We start from the raw sequence: 21,789 nt of genomic DNA on the forward strand, positions 1-21,789 counted from the left end.
GATTGGGAGTATGCTTCTAATCTCAGTGTGTATCCACAGGGTAAAACTCGTATTTCTTGCTGCACAATATGTTATTGATTGATAAGTCGTATGATGGAATATTTACCAAAATATATCTAAAACGAGCATTCCTTACAGAAATTAGTTACAACATAGACCTGTTTCCCTATACAGCCCAAGAAACTTTTATACAGAGAAACTGGGGGAAAGGTGGTGCAAAAAATATGTATCTACTTTTTGAAGAAATATAAATAGTGATACCATAAATGTGGAAGTTTAACTATATATTTATTGTACCTCTCCAAAAGAGATTTCAGGAATTCTTAAATGGCCTTGTCTTTAACAATTGCTGACACAGGAATTTTACCTCTGTTCATTCTTGAGTACTGTTTTTTAAACAACTGCTTGAAACAGGACTGTTTACTCCTTACACCTTTTCAGTATTAAAAATCTTTTTGGGATCATAAAATACCTTACCTACTGAAGCACGGACTGTCGTAATATCGTAAGTTTCCAAGGAAAATATGACTTCATCCAGGACCTGAATGCCTTCCTCAGAGTTAAAGAGGACTTCATGGTGTTCGCTGCCAATATGATTTGCCACCTGATTATACAAGAAATACCCACAGGCTTGTGTTTTAAAGGACTACTCTTGAAAATGAAGCGGGACTGTAGTTCACAACACATTATGAATTAACAAGGGTGTTAAACAAACAAGACAAACTAAGCGGAAATGATTCCGTAGGCCACCACAATAAGTGGAAATGATTCTCTAGGCCACTGCATACGAGCCCCACCTAGTCAGGCTCCCTTGCCTCCCCCGGTGTCTGCCCTCCACTGACCACCGAGAGGTAGAGCTCCCAGCCACTCTTCCCACGCCAAGACTTCACCCTAACAAGCATGCCCCCCACTCCCCCTCACACTGATTTTACCTCCTTTTGGCCCTCCTGCAATGCCTAATTTTACATCCAGGATGTTATTCCTAAATTAAATGGCCCCTCCCCTCATTCTGTTTCCTTTGGCTATTGTGGATTCATTTAGCATTGGTCAGCTTGCTTTGGGACCACCTGCTTGCTCCTTCTCAGCCATTCTATGCAAGTTTCTCCAAAGTGGGAACGAGGTCTCCCGCACACTGAATGTGTACAAGGTCCCCTCTGCCCACAGCCCTAAACACAGTACTTTATAAAAGAAAAAAAAAAGAAAAGTAAAAAGAACATCTAACATTCTCTAAGTACTCATACACGCTAGGTTCTATCCTACACACTTATATTAAGTATTATGTAATTTTCACCTCAAAACTATCCCATGGTAGATACTATTACTTCCATTGCGTAAGTGAGGAATTGTGTGGTAGAAGTACGATTTGAAACCAGCAGTCAGGCTCTAACGCCTGCAGCCTGAACCACTATACCATGCCCTAACTCTCAAAAGGGCGGAATTATCATAGGGTCTTTGTGAGGACTGCATGGGTCGTGATAGATAAAAGTGCCCAGAGGGGCTTCCCTGTTGGCGCAGTGGTTGAGAGTCCACCTGCCGATGCCAGGGACACGGGTTCGTGCCCTGGTCCAGGAAGATCCCACATGCCGCGGAGCGGCTGGGCCCGTGAGCCATGGCCGCTGAGCCTGCGCGTCCGGAGCCTGTGCTCCGCAACGGGAGAGGCCACAACAGTGAGAGGCCTGCGTACCGCAAAAAAAAAAAAAAAAGTGCCCAGAATACAGTGTACAACATAGTTGATATTCAACAGGCATTTCATTCCATTTTAATATATTTAATTCAAAACAATTATCTAAGTCAATGCAGCAGCAAAGTATAGAACCATCAATTACTAACAAGTCTGTCTTAACTACATAACAGACAAAGACAGTGTCTTACCTTTCTAGCAGCTAGTAAATCGGGACTGTCTTCCATGCCAATCGCAAATGTCTGGAGAGGATACTGTACTTTGGCCTCTTTTAGCTGCTTCAACAGGATGGCAGCAACCAAACTGGAATCCAAGCCACCTATGAGCAAGACAGGAAGTGTAGTGGTTATGGGCCTTACATAAGAGAGGGACAGATATGATTTACATTCCTATTAAGCACCAAGATTAGAGTTTTACCATTTAAAATCCCCAAGTTTTATAAATTGAAAATCAACTTGAATAAGAAAAATCTAACATTTAACCTGTGATAATGGTAACAGTATTTGAATTGGTTGAAAACCACTACACACATTCTAGGACTCGAATCAAGATGGTGGACTAGGAGGACATGGAACATTCTAAAGAATGTTTACTAGCTCATTCGTGCCAATATAATTATAGTATCACTTTGCTACATTATTTGCTACATTATTATTTGCTACAATGTACAATGTACAATTTGCTACATTATTATTAAAATATTGAAAGCAACTTACAGAAAACTTTTTCATCCTATAATGGAGGAAAGATTAAATCATATAGTATTTTATAGTCAAAACCTCCAGGATAGCTATAAATCATTTAACTTAAATATGCACTAAATACAATTAGGTTTTTAAACTGACTTCACCTGATAAAAGGCAGCCAATCCTTCTGTCCGTCATCAAACGTTTCTTAATGGCATTGTCAAAAAGGATTCGGAGGTTGTTCTTCACAGTTTCTATCTCAAAACCTATTAACACATAAAGGAAATTAAATAGCTGCAGAAAAGCCTGGGCTGAATTATTTACTGAAATGGGTACACAGTCATCTACCTCTATCATGATGGCATTTGCTCAACAGTGAAGTTGGCCAAATTGCAATGTGTCACCTCCAAATTAAAAAGGAAACAGATTTTCGAACTTACATCATTCCAGTGATGTGAGAGTACAGTTTTCCTTTTGGGGAGAGAGGTGGGGAACAGGTGGGTGGGCTTCTGCTTTCTTACCTGGGAAGAGTTTCTCCACGCTGTCATACAGGGCATGCAGAGGCTCATCTCTACAGTTATGATATTTAACCATTTCCACCGATGCTACTTTGCCATTTGGCTTTAAATCCAAAACTTCATAGTGTCCTGGGAGAAAAGGCTCCACTTTTAAAAAAGGAGTCATGGAGTGCTTCAAGTTAATGAGACCTACATATTCAAAAAGATAAATTTATTCAAATGAGGATAATACTTCACGGTAACTTTCATGATTAGTTAGTATCCTCTAACTTCCTATTTATCTTCCCTCTTTAATACAAATACGTGTCCATTACATAAGCAAAACTGGAAAAATATAATCACTCGAAACACTACCATCTACTTACTAGAAAGGTAACAGTAGTACAGAGATGCACAGCAAAATTACACTGGTTTATAGTAATTCAAGGCAATAGGAAAATCTTCAGTGTTCAATTTCTTCTCCCTAGCTGGAATTTCTGATTTTAAAAAATCTATTTTCTTCACTAAAGCAAACAAATACAAGAAAAGATACATTTATTAAGCAAAAAGAATGACTTGAAACTTAATTTCATGATATCCTGGTAGTCACTTGTCATCACTGAGGTATCTTAAGAAAATAGCTGTGGTTCCCAGTCCTTTAACAAGCAAAATGATCCACCATTACGTACTTTAAACTCAGATATTAAGAAGTCAGACATCTATCCCTTATGTAGCTATTATATACTGTATATGAGTTAAACATTATAATTTAAATTCCCTCAATAAGTGCTCACAGGAAGTAACCAACTTGACTTCACCATGATCTGGGATTAAAAAAGAAAAATCAAGGGCTTCCCTGGTGGCGCAGTGGTTGAGAGTCCGCCTGCCGATGCAGGGGACACGGGTTCGTGCCCTGGTCCGGGAAGATCCCACATGCCGCGGAGCGGCTGGGCCCGTGAGCCATGGCCGCTGAGCCTGTGAGTCCGGAGCCTGTGCTCCGCAATGGGAGAGGCCACAACAGTGAGAGGCCGCATACCACAAAAAAAAAAAAAAGAAAAGAAAAATCAGTGGTTTATTATAAACAGTAAGCCTATCTACACAGAATACTTATTATGATTTATAATTTGAGTTTGTTGACCCAGGAATCTACTGTGTAGTGTGGAATTCAAACAGCAGACAAGCCCCAGATCCTATCACCAGCTAGCAGACCTCAAGCTAGCCACACAGCTCCCGTAGGGGGAGAAGCAGTTACAAGATTTTAAGCAGGGAGCACCATGACCAAATGAGTTTTTGATAGGCTATTCTAAAAGCACTGAGAAAGGAAAACTATTGCAGTACAGTATTCTAGATGAGATCATGTTGTTTAGAAAAGGGCAGTGTTAAGGATGTAAAAAAATCACAAGTCAAGAAATTTCAGAGGGTAAATTGGACGTGAGACCGTAATTCCATATCAAGGTTTTGGAGACACAGTGGAAGTATGGAGTCTGCTTTTCCCTTGTGTTCTCTTTGCTGGGCTTCCCTAACAGCACTTTAGGTAAATAACATATATACTTCTTTGCCATACGATCACAGTAAGTGATTTAAGGAATGAGGCAAAAAGGCAGACAGGCAGGTAGACCAGATTTTAGGATGTCATTCTATCTAGCTAGGAGATAAAAGATGAATGCCTTCCTCAACTTGGTCAAGAAATGCTAAATATGATTTATAAGTATTTTATTCCATTCTGTGGGTTGTCTTTTCACTTTCTTGATGGTGTCCTTTGAAGTACAAGAATGTTTAATTCTGATGAAATCCAATTTATTTTTTTGTTGCTTGTGCTTTCGGGGTCATATCTAAGAAATCTTTGCAAAATCCAAGGTCATGAAGATTTAGCCATATATTTTCTTCTAAGAGATTTATAGTTTTAGTGTTTACATTTAGGAGTTTGACCCACTTTAATTTTTATGTATGGTGTGAGGTAAAGGTTTAATAACTTCATTTTTTTGCATGTGTGTGTCCAGTTGTCCCAGCACCATTTGTTGAAAAGACTATTCTCCGCCCATTGAATGGTCTTGGAACCCTTGATGAAAATCTGTTGACTGCAGATGTATGGATTCACTTCTGGACTCTTAGTTCTATTCCACTGGTCTATATGTCTGTCCTGCCAGTACCACACTGTCCTGATTATCGTTATTTTGTAGTACGTTTTGAAGTCAGGAAGTGAGAATCCTCCTACTTTATTCTTTCTCAAGATTGTTTTGGTTATTGTGAGTCCTTTGCCATTCCCTATGAATTTCAGAGTCAGCTTGTCAATTTTTACGAAGAAGTCACCTGGGATTCTGACAGAGGTCATGCTGAATCTGTAGATCCATTGGGGGAGTCTGTGCCAACTTAACAACGTTAAGTCTTCGATCCACGATCATTGTATGCTTTCCAATTTATTTAGATCTTCTTTCATTTCTTTCAACAATGTTTTATAGTTTTCAGCATACAGTTTTGCACTGCTTTTATTAGGTTTATTCTCAAGTATTTTATTCTTTTTGATGCTATTTGTAAACACAGAGTAAACCACATGACCCAGCAAGTCCACTCCTAGGTATACACCAAAGAGAAATGAAAACACAAAAACTTGTACACAAATATGTAGAGAAGCATTATTCATAAGAGCCAATTGTCCATCAACTGACAAAAGAATTAACAGTGGATAAAAAGAATGTTTATGTAATCCATATTTGTAATGTAATCCATTACAAATATCCATGTAATGGAGTATCTTTTGGCCATAAAAAGTAAATACTGATACATGTTACAACATAGACAGACCTCGGAAACATTATGCCAAGTGATAGAAGCCAGTAACAAAAGACCACATATGATATGACTCCGTTCATATGGAATGCCCAGAATAGGGAAATCCACATAGACTGAAAGCAGATTGGCAGTTGGCTGGGACTGGGGGGAGAGGGGGTAGAGGAGGTAGTTGGGGACAGGAAGTTTAATGGCTGATGGATATGGAGTGATGGGGAGTGACAGCTCAAGAGTACAAGGTTTATTTTTATTTTTTTGGCTGCATTGCGAGACTTGTGGGATCTCAGTTCCCCTGACCAGGAATCGAACCGGGGCCCTCAGCAGTGAAAGCGCAGAGTCCTAACCACTGGACCGCCAGGGATTTCCCTATGGGGTTTATTTTTGAGGTGATAAAAAATTTCTAAAATTGACCGAAGCACTGTTTGCAGATATCTATGAACATACTAAAAACCACTGAATTGTACACTTTAAATGGAAGAATTGTATGGCATGTAAATTATACACCAATAAAGCTGTTTAAAAAATGCTAAATTAAAATGAGTCTGTGTGATAGCCATGGCACAGTACCACAGTGCAATAACTGCAGGGCCGGCCAACCCTACCATTACAATGTGACATAGGGAAACTTGAAAATACATATGGGATCAGACCAGACGCAGAGCCTATCAGCACAACAAAAATTAAATGACTTTACTACAGACTTATCCTCTAAGGTTTACAGAATTTAAGTGCTAAAAGGAGAGTCCAACTCCTTGGCTTTATAAAGAAAAGCTCAGAAAGTCGATGACTCTCATAGTCACTTGTAAAAAATCTGCGTTACCCCATTTGTAAATATGCATTGGATTAGATTTATAAATATTATTTAAAAGAAAACACAGAATCAGGACAATAATGAAAATCTACAGTAAAATTCTATCATTACCTTTAGCTTCTGAACACACGGCCAAAAATCCATCTTCTGTCACGGCTTTAAACAAAGGTCTGACTCCATAGGTATCTCTGCCCAAGAATACTTTCTTATTGGCAGTATCCAGTAAAATAAATGCAAATACCCCATCCAACATACAAACTGTTTGCTCAATTCCTCCTTTGTCATAAAGATGAAGGATTATCTCACCATCCACTTTGGTCTGGTATTCAAATTCAAAATGGTGTTGCAGCTTAAGGAAACAATAGCAAAACAAAAATGTTAGAATCCTTGTGCATTCACTAATTTTTTTTTATTGCTAAGTTGCTTCAGTATTTTTGTGCTTTATAATTTCATGCACGTTAGTGATTTAGAAGAATCACGGCATTATAAAAATATAGCCTGTTTGAACTCAGAATCATACAAATTCTTTATAACATAAAGCTAAGCCCGTGAAAATTTTAGTTGCAGTCTTATAACCAGAATACAGACGCAATGTACCTCTGTATTGCGTGGAGGGATGGAAATGTATATTATATACATACTGTGTATGTAATACACGTGTATTTACACAAATATGTTAAGTCAAGCAAATAGATTGCCAGGTGTCATGGACACTAAAACTGTGTCTTCTTCAACTGTGAGATTTTGGTTTGGGAATATAGTATCAGCTGAGCTTCTTCAAGTTCAGCCTCACAGACTTCCTATGAAAATAGAAAGCGAAAGGACAAACACATTTGGCACTATTCCCTGACAAATAAATGATTCCATCACAATGGTGGAGACAAATGGTCCAACACAGAGCTGCTGGTCCTGGGGAGGACTATAGCATCCCGTCCTTCCACCACTGCAGAGGCATTAAAGCTACTTCTCAGTGATGGACAAAATGATGCTGGAGCTTTATTCATCCACATCCCCCAGCGGAACAGCAAAGAGACCATCATTCCCACTGCATGTAGAGAGGGTTCAATTAAGTTAGGCCCAAACTCCGTGGCTCTCCCTCACCACTGGCAAACTGTGAGGGTGAAAACTTCTTGGTATGTTCCTCTTTCTTTGTACTTACTCATATTTTTGGCTGATAATAGGAGGTTCACATAAACAAAATCAAGTTGAAATGCTGGGTATATTTGAACATTTAAAACATGTTTTTAAATTTCAAAAAGTAAGTTTCTATGTTTATATGTGTATGCCCTGTAAAGAGCATGCTTCACAACCATGCTCACTCTATAGATTTGTGAACCTTTTGTCTATAAGCACGGAGAACTGTCCAAAAATGGGCTTCGGCCGCTTCCAGTAACTACAAAGCCACCTCCTGGTCACCTCTCCTTGCTCTGAGACACTGTCAGCGATGATCTCTGTCACTAGGAGGCAGTGTTTGGAAGGGGTCTTCTGCTCACCCTTCTGGGCTTAAGTACCTGCAGGATAAATGAGCCCAAAGCATTCGATGATTTCAGCAAGCAACAGCTTCCAAATCTATACTCCACCACCACATCACCATCATGGCTCTTTGGCCTAAAGCTTACAGGTAACTTAACTGGTTAATGATTCACGTGTATACTTCCCACCCTCCTGAAGCCACACTTAGCTTAAAGCCCCCATATTCTGCCATCACGCAGAAATCACACTGCCATTTGACTTGCTGGCTGTAGGCCTCTGATGCCCCCTGCAGGGAGGGGGCCTCCTCTTTGCCCAACCTTCACTCGTATTCCTCCTCTCCTTGACCAGTCTCCCTCCACTTCCAACTGCTGGCTGGATTTTAGTAGTAAATTCTATTTTCACCAGAAAAGGGGGACCTTTGAAGCTTCTGTTGCAGCATTCTTTATATAAGCCTGAAATGTCAATTCTACTCTTTAGACAGATTTTAGCTGCTCACACTAGATAACCTGAATGATTGGTAGAAGCAATGGAACTTCTCTGCTTCTGAAAACACAACATATTTGGCTAATTTAGAAAAGAAATATTTTCAAAATATTTAACAAAATACACAAAAGCAGCTATGTTGTTCAAGTAAAACATGGCATTTCCTACCTAATTTAAGGTGAAAGTCAGGCTACTACTGCCATGATACAAACTTGGCATTCTCACATATATGGTACCAACTTGGCTTTATAAGGAAGTTTTAACTGCCCCCTCCTCTGTTCCCACTAGCTTGAAACTCCCTTACCTTTCCTGTTCCATTTCACCTCCAAGCACCTATAAAACTGATGTCTGATGTATAGTAGGCCCTTATTAAATATATGAAAGGAATATGCTGAATAACTATAACGACTCTTCAAATGAGAAGCCTATTCTTGAGTGTTCCTATAAGCCGACAACAAACAAAGACTAAAGCTATTATTCAGAGATAAAAATGGCCAGAGGGTGACTAGAATATAAATCCCTACTCATGAATGATAGGCATATATCAAGAAGTCTCAAAAAGTACCGAGAAAAATCACAACCAAATATATGACCCTTGAATGAAATCTGGCTCAAAACCAAAAAACAGCTATAAATATATTCGTGGAACACCTGGGAAATTTTAATATGAACTGGATATTAGAGGGTATTATGGATTCTTAGGTATAATAGTAGTATTGGTGTTAAGTAGAAGAATGCCCTTATTCTTAGCAGACAAATGCTTACATACTTAGGAGTAAAGTGTTATAATATCTGCAGTATACTCTAAAATGATTAAGCCCAAAATTGAATGTGTGTGTATACAGACAGAGAGATAAAGCAAAAAAGGCAAAACATTAACAATTATTCCATCCAGATGCTCAATGTTCTGTTCTTTTTTTGTAAATTTGAGATTTTCAAAATTAAAAGTTGGGGTGGAGAGTGACAAAAAAAATAACTTGCAAATTTTAAATTAAAAAATTTCTTATGAAACACCAGCCAAACAATTCCAGATTGCAAGGCTCTTAGTAAATCTGGCTTCCTCAGGTTAGAATTTCCAAACCTTCCCTACTCTCATCCTAAGAGTATGCTTTCACCAGATTAAAAAGCTGTTCCAGGGCTTCCCTGGTGGCGCAGTGGTTGAGAGTCCGCCTGCCGATGCAAGGGACACGGGTTCGTGCCCCGGTCCGGGAAGATCCCACATGCCGCGGAGCGGCTGGGCCCGTGAGCCATGGCTGCTGAGCCTGCGCATCCGGAGCCTGTGCTCCGCAACGGGAGAGGCCACAACAGTGAGAGGCCCACGTACCGCAAAAAAAAAAAAAAAAAAAAACTGTTCCAATTTTAGGGCTGCCGAAAGTCTTACTTCTTGCACTCCACTGCATCTGGCTACCTGTCTATCCTTTGCCTGATTAATTATGCAACAGCAACATCTTAAGGGCAGCATTAAATATAAGCTACAAATGTGATCACCCACAAACTATTAAATTCTATCCCTGCCTTAAAAATCTTCAAATCTCACTGCTCTTAGAATTATATTCTACCTCCTTACCAAGTCCTCCTTGCTCTGGTCCTCCCCAATCCCACATGGCCCTTGTTCACTTATGACCATCTCAGGGTTCTAAGCATGGCTATTCCCTCTGCACGAAAATGCCCTTCCCAGCCCTGCTAGCTAATCCTTGTCCATTCAAGTCTGAGTTGAAGTGTCAATTCCTCAAGAGGCTTTCTCTGACCACCTATACTGAAACTGGATCTCCCATATCCATGAGCTCCATATTCATTTTTTCAGAATGCCTAGTACAATGATTCTAAGAGTTAAAAACCTTAAGTGTAATCCTTTTTTTTTTTTGCGGTACGCGGGCCTCACTGTTGTGGCCTCTCCCGTCGCAGAGCACAGGCTCCGGATGCGCAGGCTCAGCAGCCATGGCTCACGGGCCCAGCCGCTCTGCGGCATGTGGGACCTTCCTGGACAGGGGCGCGAACCCGTGTCCCCCGCATCGGCAGGCGGACTCCCAACCACTGCGCCACCAGGGAAGCCCTGTAATCCTTTTTATCATTTTTTTGTGTGTGTGTGACCAAGTCATTTCACCTCTTTGTGCATTGGTGCCCTGTCTCTCTATATATAATTGGAGCAAATGAGAATGAACATGGAAAGTGTTTGAAAGCAAAAAGCATTATACAAAATAAAATTATTATAACCAACTAGCTCTGAGGCTAATCACATCCAGATAGCTTCTGGTTTTATTCTGTTTACCTTCTTGTGGTTATAGATTTCACCGTTGTAACACAGCCACAAGTAAGGATATTTCTTCACTCGAATTGGCTGCATTCCAAACAGCTGGTCAACCACTGCCAACCGGTGAAATCCAAAGCAGCAGTTGGTATATCCATTGACATTCTCAAAACGAAATGCATCTGGACCTCTGTGTGCAATCTTCATAGCACTCAGACACTGAACAGAAAGGCAGTCGTCACTGCCAAAGAGGGCCCAAATACCACACATGGTGCAATGGAGCTATGGGCTCTCTCTGGAGAGAAAAACAGACAAATTAAATATTCAATATCCAATCCAATTCTGTATTCAATCTTGATTCCCCAAACTTGCATAAGCCACTTCAAAGACTGAAATATAAATTATCTTATCTACAGCAGTTTTCCAGTAGGTTGGCAGGCACACAGGGACAGAGAATGATTTAATTTACTTACAAGTATTCAGGAAAGATGGATGACCTTAACATCCAGCCAGCTATAGCAGCTTAGCCCCCAGTCAGAGGCTGCATCCCTCTCACATTAGGATTTGGTCAGCTAGAGCTAGCAGTGTTCAGGCCACATTCTGTTTTGTATCCTAGGTTTACACCCAAGATACAGATACACATGCAGGCTGGCTCCATCCTTGCCAGAGATCCCATCCCCACTCTCTCCATCCCAGAATCCCAAAAGCCCTGAAAAATCCACGAGATGCTCCAGATTACTACAGTCGCCTCTTGTGTCTCCTTGACAATTAAATGCCGGCTTTATACCTGTACTAATAGATGTATAGTGGGTAGAAAAGATGATCATACATACTGCCTAAGTGTAACATTAAGATACACAGCTATTATAAACATTTCACTACTTCTAGCTTACCTCCAAGTGACTTATTCAAACACAATCAGAGAAGTTCTAAAAAGAAAAGAGAAAGCAGTATTATCTGATATCTTAGTTTAATAACAACAAAAAAATTTAAGTTGACAGAGATACAAAATGTTCACCATCAAAATGTCCTAAAAGACAAAAATGTTAAAACATTTTTGTCTCAAAGCTACCTTGGTGAGTAAGAAAGCAAAGTAGGTGGGACATACACAGCAGTATCTCAGAAAAACAATTTGGCTATTCCCTGTAGGCCAAGAAGCAAATAAGTTACTTCCTACAAGTGTTAATTACTTTGCAATTCAAATTCAATTCTCAACTGTGAAATAAACAGCAGTTTTAGTTGAATGCTGTCAGCTCAAAACAGTTACTTTACCTAAATATCTATAACTTGCAAACTATTTTGGTATTTTTTTAAATGGAAATTTGCAGCAAATGCCTAGATAAAAGGCATCAAGAAAAAATATAAATATTCAAGTTGCATCAATCACTTGGAACAATCCTCTGAAGACATTTCATTTGTATTTAAATGAACCAAAGCCTTATTTGGAGCTTTTATGAGACCAGATCCAATTAATGGAAAATGGTATTAACTAAAACAACTCGGAAATGAAGTATCACATGTCCTATGCAGCCCCTCCCATGCATTTGGCCGAATAGCCCATAATCAGATACAGGAACATCTCTGAGATATTGTCAGTTTGGTTCCAGACCACTGCAATAAAGCAAGTCACATGAAGTTTTTGGTTTCCCAGTGCATATAAAAGTTATGTTTACACTATACTGTAGTCTGTTAGGTGTGCAATAGCATGATGTCTAGCAATGTACATACTTTAATTTAAAAAATACTTTATTGATAAAAAATGCTAACCATCATCTGAGTCTTCAGCAAGTAGTAATCTTTTTGCAGCAGAAACATCAAAGATCACTGATCACAGATTGCTAAAGTTTCAAGTTACAAAAATGTGACAGACAGGAAGTGAGCAAATGCTGTTGGAAAAATGACACGTATGCAGAGTTGTCACAAACCTTCAATTTGTTTAAAAAAAAAAAAAGCAGTACCTGCAAAGCTAGGTACGCTTGGATTTACTTCGAGATTTACTGGGAAAATTCACTGAGGTTTAAGTGAGGTGACTATTAATAAGCCATCTACTTTTGACTCTAAAAAAATGGGCTGGGAAAGTGCTCTGAAATCATGTGCGGTGATTAGTCAGTCATTTACCTAAGTCTTCCTAATGCTGCTTAGTGAATCCCATTAAGCATGCTACAGAAACTCAGGAAGCACTAAATTGGAGGGGAAACGGGCGACAAACGATTGCAAAGCACACTTATTTCTCCAGCAGGAAAAGCAAATTAAAACTATCACCTATTATTTTTATTGGAAACAGTCTTACTTGCAAACATCCTACTTGGCAACGCTTTTTCCTACTGCTGTTACCTGTTCCAGTAATTTTCCATATTTCCTCATAAATGTCTAGAGCAGTGCTGTCCAATTGAAATGTGAGCCACATGTGTAATGTTAAATATACTAGTAGCGCCATTAAAAAAGTAAAAAGACAAAAGCATAATAAAAAAAATTTTTTAAAAGAGAAAAAAGTGAAATTTCAAATAGATTTTAACACAATGTACTGAAAATAGTATTATGTCAAGACGTAATTAGTACAAAAATATTAACAAGATATTTTACATTGCTTTTTTCTATTAAATCATCAACACTTTAAGCACATTTCAATTCGGATTAGTCAGCACTTCACGTTCTCAATAGTCACATGTGGCTAGTGGTTACTGAATTGGACAGTGTTGTTTCAGAGCACTTAATTTCTTAAACCAATACTTGAAAACAAAGTGATATGGTGAAGTTTAAGATTTCAGCAACTAACGCCTGCACAGGTTCAAGACCTAAATTACTTTTTTTTTTTTAATAGATCTTTACTGGAGTATAATTGCTTCACAATACTGTGTTAGTTTCTGTTGCACAACAAAGCGAATCAGCCACGTGCATACACATGTCCCCATATCCCCTCCCTCTTAAGCCTCCCTCCCACCCTCCCAATCCCACCCCTCTAGGTCATCGCAAAGCATCGGGCTGATTTCCCTATGCTATGCTGCTGCTTCCCACCAGCCAACTATTTTACATTCCGTAGTGTGTATGTCGATGCTACTCTCACTTCGCCCCATCTTTGCCCTCCCATTCCATGTCCTCCAGTCCATTTTTTATGTCTACCTCTACTATTTACCATAGCCAGGACGTGGAACCAACCTAAATGTCCATCGACAGATGAATGGATAAAGAAGATGTGGCACATAGATACAATGAAATATTACTAAGCCATAAATTACTTTTAATTAATCTTATGAGATCAATGAAAAAGTTGAGTTACCAGTGCTTTTAAATTATTTATCAAGCACTCCGGGCAGTAGATGGTAAAGAAATAATGTAGGCCACAGGCTGAGGAAAAACACTGTCCCTTCATTAAAATAATAACATTAATCCGAAACTAGCCCTATAAAATAGATATCCATTGAGAAAAGGCATGCCCGTTTCTTTTGCCTTTTCCCATACCGCGCCGCCTGTCGTGCCCAGATCTCTTCTGGGCAGGATTTGCTCAGCACTTGTGGAGTCTTGCAGTCTACACAGATAGGGGGAGGGGTAACTAGGTGAAGGGGTGGAGGTTGCCGGAGGTGAGGGGGTATCCTCCGAGGCCTTAACAGACAGCCCTGCAGACCCTCCCTCTCGGACCAAGACCTAGCGACCGCGTCGCCCCATGACTCGCGACTGCACTCGGGCCGCGTGCATCTTCCAGCCCATCCGAGCGGGTCCCCTGAAATGCGAAAACTTCCGCAGGCTTCGACACAATATAATACAAAATAATGAAATTTAAAATGGCCAACTTAAACCGCCGCCGCCTTCTCTCCAAAGCGGCAGGGCCTTAGCTCTGCGGGTCACTAGGTTCCCCCTCCGGGACCACAGCGGAGGTCTTCCCAGGGGCGCAACAATCGGCCCCGCCCCCTTTGCTCCGCAGCAGCCGCAGACGCCGGAATCCGCGTCTGCCCTCCCGTCGGGCAGGCCAGGCTGCTGCGCATCCCCCTCCCTCTCCCGGGGCAGCCCCACGGCACGCTGGGAGAGCGCTGCGACCCCCGGCTGCCCGGCTTACCTGGGCTCCAGCGAGGTGGGCGGGCGGGCGACCGTGAAGTGAGCAGGATGCAACTTGCGGGCTGAGGACCTCACCTCACCTCTCACTTTATAACCGTCTGGCTCCTGTAATGCTTGCAGGAGGTTTCATCACGTCTGGGAGGGCCAACCAGCGCGCAGAGGCGTGGCCCGCAGGGCGTGAAGGCGCCAGCCCGGCCAGGACTGGATGCGGAGCGAGGGAGGCGGAGGAACTGCTCTGTTTCTTGCTTCTTAAAGTGTTAGTGCACCTGCTGAGGGAGAGCCTCAGAGGCCTGGCCAGGTGCCCCATTGACACCTAGGATTACCTTACATGCTGTTCTGACAATTCATTAATCTTCCGCACTTGTTTTGTTCTTAGGGAAACCATCAGCAACTGATTGCCGTATCCCCTCTGCAGCAGATCTCCCTCATATCTTTAATTGTGACGTCTTTAGAAGTGCTTTATCCTCCTTATTACTAAGAGAGCATCTTAGCTGTGGATACGCATATATTTGCTAAATTAATAAATAGTGAGACAGATGGGAATAGCTGGATGGGTCTCCACCTTTTATTTTTAATTTATTTTTTGGGGCATGAAACTCCTACATCTTTATTTTTTTAACATTTATTGGAGTATGATTGCTTTACAATGGTGTGTTAGTTTCTGCTTTATAACAAAGTGAGTCAGCTATACGTATACATATATCCCCATATCCCCTCCCTCTTGCGTCTCCCTCCCACCCCCCCCATCCCTATCCCTCTAGTCCACTTTTTATTAAATGCAAATTAGATTTCATTATGTTCTTCTACCTCAGACGGAGTTAAATTTCTCCTTCCTCTGTATTTTGTGATGGATCGTCATCAGACTTCTGATGTGGTTGTATTGGCGCTCAACCAGACGGTCACCTTGTTGATTGTGTCGACCTCTTCACCTTTTGGGTCTCAGGATCGGCTCAGTGGATGCATGTATTCAGTTCAATTCGATTGCTCATTACATTTGGTCGTTGACAAATTTCACTTTCAAGAAAGGACTGAGTTCCATTCCAGTCTGAATTTTATGACTACTCACATGACCATGAGATATGTCCTATAACCTCTTTACATTTACATCTTTAAAATAAGCAAGTTAGGGACTTCCCTGGTGGCACAGTGGTTAAGAATCCGCCTGCCAATGCAGGGGACACGGGTTCGAGCCCTGGTCCGGGAAGACCCCACATGCTGCGGAGCGGCTGGGCCCGTGAGCCATGGCCACTGAGCCTGTGCGCCTAGAGAGAAGCCACCACAATGAGAAGCCCACTCAGTGCAACAGAGCCTGTGCTCCGCAAAGAGAAGCCACCACAATGAGAAGCCCACTCAGTGCAACAAAAGAGTAGCCCCTGCTCGCCGCAATTAGAGAAAGCCCGCACGCAGCAACGAAGACCCAACACAGCCAAAAATTAATTAATTAATTTAAAATAAATAAATAAATAAATAAGCACGTTAGAGACTACTGGGGGTCCTTCTAGTCCTGAAATTTTAAGTACTAAAGTGATGAGAGTTCTGTAGAGCCATAGCACCCAAGGAGGGAAATTATTTTTTTTCATCCCCACAATATCAGCTATCTCATCAAAACTCAAAATAGCATTGCAATCTGGATATTTTTACATGAGGCCCAGTTAGAAGTATATTATCCCTATTTACACACCTAATACTTGTGGATCCAGATGTGAAACCAGGTTTGTCTAGATCCACAGGCCATTTTCTTTTCATCACATTCTGCCTGTGAAATAGAATGACAAAAAGGTCTGTGTTGTACTGGAGACACTGACAGAAGAGAAAAGGGTTGATATAGCCTCTCTTATTTTTACAAAACATGAATGACCTCCATTCAGGACAAAATATATTTTCTTTTCCAGATTTCATCCCCATTCATATATTGGAGAATTACCCTGAAATTAGACTTTTTTCCTATTTATTGTCTGCACTGAGAGCTTGAAAGAGGGGACTCTCCATTTTAAAGGCACTGATGAACTGGTACCAGTACTGCCCTCAAATTTATTATGCAGAACTGGGTAAGCCATGTCCCCATTAAAACATGTTTAAGGCCTAATGTTTCTTTATAAAATCTAAGTCACGTTGATACCTAAAACCAAAATATATCAGTGACCCCTAAACATTTTTACAAAGATTCCTTTTAGAATTTTTTTTAAAAAGGTTTTCTTGACCTGTCCCCACAAGAAGACAGTGTGCTTTTAGTGTCCCTTTGATAGAGAAAATATACCAAGATAAAAATAAACAAGGCCCCATGGCTTCATAACACTCTAAAATAAATTTGTATTTTATTAGTCACATCAGCACCAAAATATAGTAAAATTACATGTGCAAGACATACTGAGATCAGACTATAGTTAATGCTTGTACAGGATACAGGTTTGACATCCTCATGTAATACATTCCCAACCAGTTCTGTAATTGCCAAGAATACAAATTCCCTAAGCACAGAGCATGCAGTGGACACTGAGTAGTTGCCAGACAAGAGCAAAGATGATAGAGGACTAAGTTCTAAGGTTCTTTATTGCCCTAAAGTTTTCAGCATCAAATAGACTTTGCTATGTCCTATTCTATATACTCTCCCAAACCTGAGGACAAGCTGGGAAAGTAGGTTTTCTACCCACATTTTACAAATGTAAAACTAAGACTCAGAAATTGAGGGATTTAGCCAAATACACACTGTTTGAATGAAATCATAAAGAATTGAACCATAATAGTATAAATCCCATTTCCCTTCCCACCCTGTCTAGGTAGTGGGAGATAGATACTTGATAGACTACCTGGTGTGGTTGCTGGTACTGGGTATCCTTCCCTTGTCTCTTCAGAGCCACTTTCAGGTTTGTGCCCTGGCTTCCCGGCCCTCCTCATTCACTGGGAGTGGTCAAAGGGAGACACTTCCAGGAGCCGCAGAGGGTGGGAGGGAGAAGTCTCAGGGCATTTCTTTTCCTGGCTCACCTACCACAAAGCTCCTCTCCTGTCAGCTCTCCCTTTGTTCTTTCTTCTCTGCAGGTTCCAGGAACTGCTTCCTCCTCACCCCCTTCAGGCCTAGCCCTAAGGTGCTGAGGCTTTCCTAAACCCTGCCCACGCTTCTCTCATTAGCCCTAATTGGAGTGTGCCATCTGCTTATCTGAACCTGACCCGACACATTGGTCTAAGATATAACTGAGTTTGTAGTGGATTAAACTAGAGTGGAAAACAATTCACATCCTCTCCTAATTATCCAACACAAATGAAAACTAAATTATGTTGGCCTATTTTCCCACATCTTACCTCACCCGTCCTGAAACCGCACTCTAAAAGCCTCCTGGGAGCATTTAAAACTCTTTGAACTTAGTCCCTGAGGAATCAGAATAAAATCCTCCTCTGTCAAGTAAAACCTGTAGGCTAGTTCCCCATCCAAAAAATGTAATTGGCAACACAAGACTATATTTGTTAAGCCCTGAGAGCATTAATTAAAATCAAGTCTTTAAATTTCTTTTAAATATCAACTAAGCTGGTTTTTCTCAATTTTTTTTGTAGGTGGATCCGTTTTCTAGAATTTAAAAAATATATAGTTGTTAGACAATCACATGATGGTACCTATTCTTGGGTATTCATCGACTAAGAAAAAGTACGTTATAATGAAAAGCTTCATTGATGTTAATAACACCTTAAAATAAATACTTGTTGAATTACTAAATGGTGAGTTGGAGTGGAATAAGTGAGAAGAGTACAATGTTCTCCAGTCGCTATAACAGATTTGATGAAGCTTTCTTTGTGGTCCTCAGGAAAATGAATCCTTCCTTCCTGTGGCCCCCCCTTCACTTATAGCTGATGTTCCAGCCTTTTAATATTGGTAACTGTGTTGAGGTATGAGTTTCCTACCTAGCTGTGAACTCCTAATAGTCCCATCCAAGCATGTTAACGATGCTAGGTTAGGAAACTAGAATACTGAGGTCTAGTCCCAGATACACAAATAGTTTATGTCTCTTGATCTTCTTGGGTTTCCACATCTGTAAAATAAGGGGGCTGAAATAAACAAACTTTGGTGTTTCTTCTAGACTTACAATTCTAACCGTTGAAACTAAGTAGATGTGAGCTATTTACAGCATTCCAATGTAGGAGTACAGATCAATGTGTTAATTTGTCATCTAAGAAACCCTTATATTTACATTGCAAATAAGATTTCCCCTCATTTAAAGCTAATTGAGAATCAGAGACAGGACAGGACTTAGGATCACACAGTCATCCAGGAGTATACCCAGGATCTGAGCCCAGATGGATCTGAACCCATTGTCCCTTCTCCACCACCCACATGGCCTCTTATCTGGGAGACTGATCTATCTAAGAGGATTGTCCTTTTTATTCCAGGGCACAACTGAGATCCAGGTTGTGCTATATTAAAATATAGCGTATTTCTAAGTATAATCTTTTTTCCAGTCTTTGCTTGCATTTTTTATTGGAAGCTAACAAAGGACCAGAGGCACTTTTAAAATTATTTTAACTGAGCTATTAAGAATGTAGAGTTCATCCTGTTCCTGTTTTGAAAAGACCCTGGTGTCAGTATCCTCATCTTCCCCCATTGCCACTTACCCATCCCCATTCTGTCACTGATACTTTACCAAAGTTTATTATGTAAAATTAATATGCCCTGTCTGCAGGGTCCACAACCAGAGAACAGCTCTAGCTGAGAATATTAGTTAAAACAAGAGTTTCACGTGAAAACTATTACTTGGTATGTAATAGTTATAAATAAGAATGTCTTTTTTAATGTCAAAAAATTGAGCAGTCTCACATGACAATAGTTGTACATCAGTCTCCCATTGATCGAGAAGAATAAGTGAGAAGCCACTTAAAACTCAGTAAAGACTTTGGAACTCATTTTGTTTTCTTCAGCATAAGAGCATCCACATATATTCTGAAATATAATTCTTCACGTGCGTTCATGATGCCTCTGATACGCAAGATGGGCAAGGACAATTATAGAGTGATATTGTAAATAGAATGGAAAGGACAATGGAGGTAACAAGGGCCATGAGAGGTTTCTAAGTGAAGTGAAATCAGATCAACTTTTTCAATATCTGACCTTGACAGCCGTGGGGAGAGCCAACTGCAATGGGATGCCCAGCAGCAGGAGGTCAATTAGAAAGCAGAGGAGGATGTCAGCAGCGCTGGGATGCAGAGACAGATAGATGTGGAGACAGTGCGTATGAGGGTGAGGGAGAGGGAAAATCCAGAACAGTCTACACTTGGGGAATAGATTGAAGGAGAAACCATGATAGGAAATAACAGGAAATATCAGAGGAGGAGATGTTAGAATAGGGACATCTGCAGGGTAGGGAAGGGGTTGGAACGAGGGGCAACATTGTATTTACTTTAGTATCTATTAAGATAGAAATGCCTGAGCTACATCCATTAGGCAGTTGGATGGATGTACCAGTTTAAAACTAGGGAGATCTAAGTTAGAGTTTTAGAAGAAAATAAAGCATAGTAGTTACAACAGCTTTAGAATCAGATAGACAATGAGTTCAATCAAAGCTCTGCCATTTGCTAACTCCATGGGATTGGGCAAGATTCAGAGCCTTATTGAGCATAAGCTTCCCCATTTGAAAATGAGGCTGGTGATACTCAGAGGAGTTTTTGGTGTGGATGGAATGACACAAGGCAGATAAAGAGGTTAGCAAACTGCCTGGCACATAATAGTAAATTCTCAGTAAATGTTAGATGCCATTATTATTATATAGGTTATTGAACAATGAATAGAGGTAAAAACTGAAACCAAAGGATTGGAAGTGATAACTGTGGGAATACACGAGAGAGAATAATCAAAGGCAAGGTCTTGAAGATGCCAACTCTGGAAGGGAAGGCAGAGTAGGAGCAGGCAAAACAGACTGAAAAGGTGTAGAGGAAGGAGAAAGGAGGATCAGGAGAGAGCGAGCAGTGGCCTGGAAGCCGATGAAAGAGTTGCAACAAGTAGGAGGATGGATCAGAATCATCGTATTAAGCAGTTATGGAGCAGAAAATTAACCATTAGATCCCATAATGAGGATGTCATTGTTGACCTGAACAAACAGTACTTTAAAGAAAGGGTAGAGGCAGTACCCTGAGACAGCATTCAGCTTTCCTAGATGTCTGAAAACTTAATTACTAAAAATAGATATATAATTATAGAAGAATATACTCCAGCTTAAAAACAAGAAGGGGCTAATTAGTAGTATTAACACAAATGAAATGGTTCTCTCCAGGAACTTTCCCCTCAGTGTGTGATCATGCTATTATTTCTCCCATCTTAAAAACAACAACAAATCTTGACTCTATAACTCTACTTGTTCCTCTGTCCACTGCTCCATCTCTCTTTTTAATCTTTGCAGCAAACCTCTTCCAAAGGTTGAAATTCCCCATCTCCAATTTTCTTCTATACTCACTCCAAAAGGACTTCTCTCCCACAGTCCACCAAAATTACTATTGTCAGAGTCACCAGTAACCCTCACATTGTAAAATCCAATGGTCATTTCTCAGTCTTCACCTTAGCTGATCTATTACCAACATGTAATAGTTTATCATTTTCTGCCCTTTAAGTGCTTAGCTTTCAGGATGCATATTCTCTTGATTTTCTTTTTTTTCATAGCCACTCTGTCGCCTTTGCTGGTTCCTTATCATCATCTTGATTTCTTAATACTGGAGAGCCTTACAGCTCAGTCCTTGGACTGCCTTACTATTACTATTTTTAATCTACACTCATTATTCACTCAGTAATCTAATCTAGTATCATGACTTTAAAAATATTTACATGCTGGTTCCCAAATTTATATCGTAAGCCTAGATCTTTCCAGAAATTCCAGAATACTACATCCATCTTCATTTTAGCATTTCCACTTGAAATCTTTAAAAAACTGTACATTTAAAAAATGTATATCAACTAAATCGATGCTTGTTAACCCTTTCAAGCATGTGGAGCCCTTACTAATTTAAAAATTAAACCATTCACGTGAGAGTAGTTGTAATTGGATATCCATTGATAGCAAAATTTATAATGAAAGAACTTACTATGACTTTAGTCACACTTC

The 21,789-nt window shown here is 40.3% G+C and overlaps 1 protein-coding gene across 2 annotated transcripts in view; it reads right to left on the reverse strand.

Moving 5' to 3' along the window:
- ASNS (asparagine synthetase (glutamine-hydrolyzing)) overlaps positions 1-21,789 on the reverse strand; it is a 115,164-nt gene that overhangs the window by 5,658 nt on the left and 87,717 nt on the right. Inside the window, exons 1-8 of one of the 2 annotated variants that reach the window (XM_060304635.2) lie at positions 14,718-14,872; positions 11,560-11,595; positions 10,688-10,961; positions 6,574-6,811; positions 2,889-3,074; positions 2,532-2,633; positions 1,873-2,000; positions 478-604 (exon numbers count right to left, since the gene is read on the reverse strand). In XM_060304635.2, the coding sequence (XP_060160618.1) occupies positions 478-604; positions 1,873-2,000; positions 2,532-2,633; positions 2,889-3,074; positions 6,574-6,811; positions 10,688-10,936 (1,030 nt within the window). In that variant the 5' untranslated portion in view covers positions 10,937-10,961; positions 11,560-11,595; positions 14,718-14,872. Of the gene's footprint in view, positions 1-477; positions 605-1,872; positions 2,001-2,531; positions 2,634-2,888; positions 3,075-6,573; positions 6,812-10,687; positions 10,962-11,559; positions 11,596-14,717; positions 14,873-21,789 lie in introns of those variants that run through there. The other variant, XM_060304636.2, reaches the window with a different exon arrangement.

Source organism: Globicephala melas, chromosome 9 (genome assembly GCF_963455315.2).
Source record: "Globicephala melas chromosome 9, mGloMel1.2, whole genome shotgun sequence".
In the NCBI taxonomy this organism is placed as follows: Eukaryota; Metazoa; Chordata; class Mammalia; order Artiodactyla; family Delphinidae; genus Globicephala; species Globicephala melas.